Source organism: Pygoscelis adeliae, unplaced genomic scaffold (genome assembly GCF_000699105.1).
Source record: "Pygoscelis adeliae isolate BGI_AS28 unplaced genomic scaffold, ASM69910v1 Scaffold377, whole genome shotgun sequence".
In the NCBI taxonomy this organism is placed as follows: domain Eukaryota; kingdom Metazoa; phylum Chordata; class Aves; order Sphenisciformes; family Spheniscidae; genus Pygoscelis; species Pygoscelis adeliae.
Window position 1 is genome coordinate 660,125 of NW_008825210.1, and position 3,967 is coordinate 664,091.

At 44.6% G+C, this 3,967-nt stretch overlaps 1 protein-coding gene across 1 annotated transcript in view; it reads left to right on the forward strand.

Annotated features, from left to right (window-relative positions):
• The window catches only part of PDZRN3 (PDZ domain containing ring finger 3), a 35,955-nt gene that overhangs the window by 29,235 nt on the left and 2,753 nt on the right, over positions 1 to 3,967 (forward strand). The window contains 3 exon segments of the mRNA XM_009329008.1: positions 480 to 581; positions 1,644 to 1,760; positions 2,711 to 3,965. Of these exon segments, the coding sequence (XP_009327283.1) occupies positions 480 to 581; positions 1,644 to 1,760; positions 2,711 to 3,965 (1,474 nt within the window).

The following is a 3,967-nucleotide window of genomic DNA, read 5'->3' on the forward strand; positions in this document are numbered from 1 at the left end:
ACTGCTCTGTGCCAGAATGAGTTGTCTTCCAAGTGCAACAATCCTACGCCATAGGGGCTTTGTCAGAAGCGGTCTGTCTTCTGCACAGACGCTAACACAAGTAGAGGTCCACGTCCCACTCAGTCTCTGGGAGCAGCATCCACAGCCTCACCTGTCCCACACAAGGATGTTCCTGTTCCTTTCCACCCACCAGACCTGATGTTATGATTCTGCTCCTGCCCAACTCTCCTCCTCCAGTTTCTGTCCTCGTAACGAGGCTCTGCACATCACATAGAGAGGTACGGAACAGCTTCACATGTCCAGACCAACACACTTGCCCAACACTTATCTGAACAACACGGCTGGAGATGTGAATGGGGACTGTGCCTGGCCTGTGCTGCACTAGGATCCATCCAGCCATGCAATTCTGTAGAGCTCATCTCAGCAGCATTTAAGCATCCCTATGAAGGGATCTCATTCTGTTGCTCTTTTCTTTAAAGATCAATGGCATAGAGGTACAGAACCGAGAAGAAGCTGTGGCACTTCTCACCAGCGAAGAGAGCAAGAATATCTCCTTACTTGTTGCAAGACCAGAAATTCAGGTACTGTAGCAGCAACAAAAACCCCCTCCCGAGTCTTAATTAAGAGAGTTACTGTTTTGTAGAAAGCAGTTAGCATCTTTTGAAGAATTTTAACCTACCTAAATCCACCAAATCGACCTAAAACCATATATACTTATACAGTTTGACTGGATAGATATACGGTCTAAAATAATGGAATTCAGCAGTCACAGTACTTATACCTATATTTTATATTGAAGTTCAATTTATAAGACGTTCAGGGATTTATATGCTGCAATGTTATTACAAACATCAGTGCAAGGTATTATGGATGGTTTCAAGCCATAGCTTTAAAGAACATACCAAACTAATTCCTACAGCTATTGATTATTCATTCATTAAAACACCTGTTATTTGGCCCTTTATACACCATCTCTTAATGTAGTTAAATACTGTCAAGAAGCATCCTCAGCTGTACTAAAAGATTGAACCAGATCCCTTTGTAGAGCAGGGATTAGCACAACAAAGATGTTGAAGAAGCAGCCATGAGTACTGTTGTTTGATCTGTCTCTGCTCCTCGAGAGCAACCCTTGCCAATGCACCTGCAGACACAGGCTCAGGCTCACGGCTGTCCTGTTAGCCTAGATGTTTCTGATCTTTCCCTTGGGGGTAAGTGAGGCTGGGAGTAAAAAAGTCTTACAGACCCCTAGCAAGCATTTTTCCCTCTGGCCCTTGATGCTGCCTCGCAAGTGATGTGTTCAAGTGTTGGGCTCTGGAGTGTTTTTATACATCCTAATCAAGTCGTGCACAAACCAAAACAGCCCCAACTCTTACAAGTATTTCCATGGATGAAAAGGCTGGTTTTGTTTCATATACAGAGGGCTGTTGGAAATAAAACCATGCTGCTGGAGATGGAGGTAGGACAGTCAATACCTGCACTTAGGACAAGGAGATGCGTGCTCCTTCCCAGGACGCAGCGGCACTGTCACAGGAAGGAATCTCCTAAGATTTCCCAATCACTTTCCACAAAGAAGGAACATAATTTATGTCAGTCTTCATTCTTTTGACAACATTTGGTTTGATTTTCCCTCCCTTTTCACATAGCTGGATGAAGGATGGATGGATGATGACAGAAATGATTTTCTGGATGACTTGCACATGGACATGTTAGAGGAACAGCACCACCAGGCAATGCAATTTACTGCCAGCATGCTTCAGCAGGTACTGCCATTCTGTTGTGCAACGGTGTCAAAGCCTCACATTGCACTCAATATTCCAATACTGAGCTTGACTGAATACACTTAGTGTCTTGAATGACGATCAAGGCAAAAGGACTTTCTGTAAAATCAAGATATTACATGACTATCCGCAAACTTCATCTGGGGGACCAAAGTGTTTCCAAATGTTACCTTTTTTATTTTGCCCCTTACAAGAACATGATCACAGAAAATGAAATAGAAATCCACCATTCTGGCTGCGGTCACTGAGGGAAGTACAAGCGAGGTGTATGACACATATAGCAGGCAGAGAGCTAACTTATAAAATTTCTTATTTGATATGCATGCACATACTGAAAACAGCCTGCCTCCTGAACCCTTAAAATCCGAATGGAGAACTCGGGCAAATGACTGAAATAAGGTCGATATATGGGGAGAAAGGCAAAGAAAAAGTTTTTACATAGCAAAGTTTATGCAGGGCCACAGATTTGGGCCTGTATTCCCCATCGTTCTGCCATGATTAATGCAACCATACAAGTTCATGAATAGATTTTCAGTTTTTGTCTAGCGTTTTTTTTCTGAAGTTTTCTATAACTCTACATCCTCTGTGGGAGCCACATTTTCTGAAGGGACATATTCTCACTTTGGCACTGCGGTAGAACCAGATACTTTTGTGCACCCTAAGTGGGAGAAGAAGCAATTTGAAAATGTGACTTCTACCATTGTTGCTATATAACTGAAAAGCAGACCTCAAGTTGTGAAAAGGTCATCCACAGCATGCTGGGTTTTCAGTCACCATTTCTATGAGTTCTTGTTAATATTCCTTCCATACAAGTAAAAGACAAAGATGCAGAAAGTGTAACAGGTGACAGATTAAGAAAAGATAAACACCCTGAAATATTTTATATGTCCTTACAATAATTTCTCTTCCTGTCTTTTCATTTTTGCTGTTAGAAGAAGCATGAGGAAGATGGAGGTACCACAGATACAGCCACTATTTTATCTAACCAGCACGAGAAGGACAGTGGCGTGGGGCGCACAGACGACAGCACTCGCAACGATGAGAGCTCTGAGCAGGAAAACAACGCGGATGATCACACCACCTCCTCCAACACTTTAGGGAGCCAGAAGAAGCTGACATACAGTCATGACACTCTAGGAAGTGGTGATATGCAGTTCAGCAACGAATCATTTATCTCGGCCGACTGCACAGACGTCGACTTCCTTGGCATCCCTGTAGACGAATGCGAACGATTCCGGGAACTGCTGGAACTGAAGTGCCAGGTGAAGTCTGCCAGCCCTTACAGTCTGTATTATCATAACAGCACGCTGGATATGAGCAAAAGCGACCAAGAAAGTGTTGACAGAGAGCTGGAGATGCTGAATGAGGAGCTGCGCAATATCGAGCTAGAGTGCTTGAATATTGTGAGAGCCCATAAAATGCAGCAGCTGAAAGATCAGTACCGGGAGCCCTGGATGCTACATAACAGCGGGTTCCGCAACTATAACACAAGCATCGATGTTCGCAGGCACGAGCTCTCAGACATTACGGAGCTCCCTGAGAAGTCTGACAAGGATAGCTCGAGTGCATATAACACAGGCGAAAGCTGCCGAAGCACACCACTCACGCTGGAGATTTCCCCTGACAATTCGCTGCGCAGAACTGCAGAAGGCATTAACTGTCAAGGTAATGAGGGGGCAGTGGCATATAATGTCTCCCAAAAGAATTTATTTGCTAGCTCAGAAAGTCATGAATCCAGCACTGATAAATGCCATGCCTCTGCTAAAGATCCTGACCTTGGCAAGCAGCTGGAAAGCAAGGAGAGAAGAGCCAGTGATGGAAGCAAAAGCCCTACTCATGGTCAAAAACCTTCTGGCTCCTACGTCTCCCCGTACCATCACTCTCCATATAAGCATGCTCATATTCCTGCCCACGCACAGCACTACCAGAGCTACATGCAGCTGATCCAACAGAAATCGGCGGTGGAGTATGCACAGAGCCAAATGAGTCTGGTGAGTATGTGCAAAGACTTTAATTCAAGCCAGAGCGAACCGAGGATGGAGTGGAAAGTCAAGGTCAGAAGCGACGGGACCCGCTACATTACAAAGAGGCCGGTCAGGGACAGGCTGCTGAGAGAACGTGCCATAAAGATTAAGGAGGAGCGCAGTGGTATGACTACCGATGATGATGCCATAAGTGAAATGAAGATG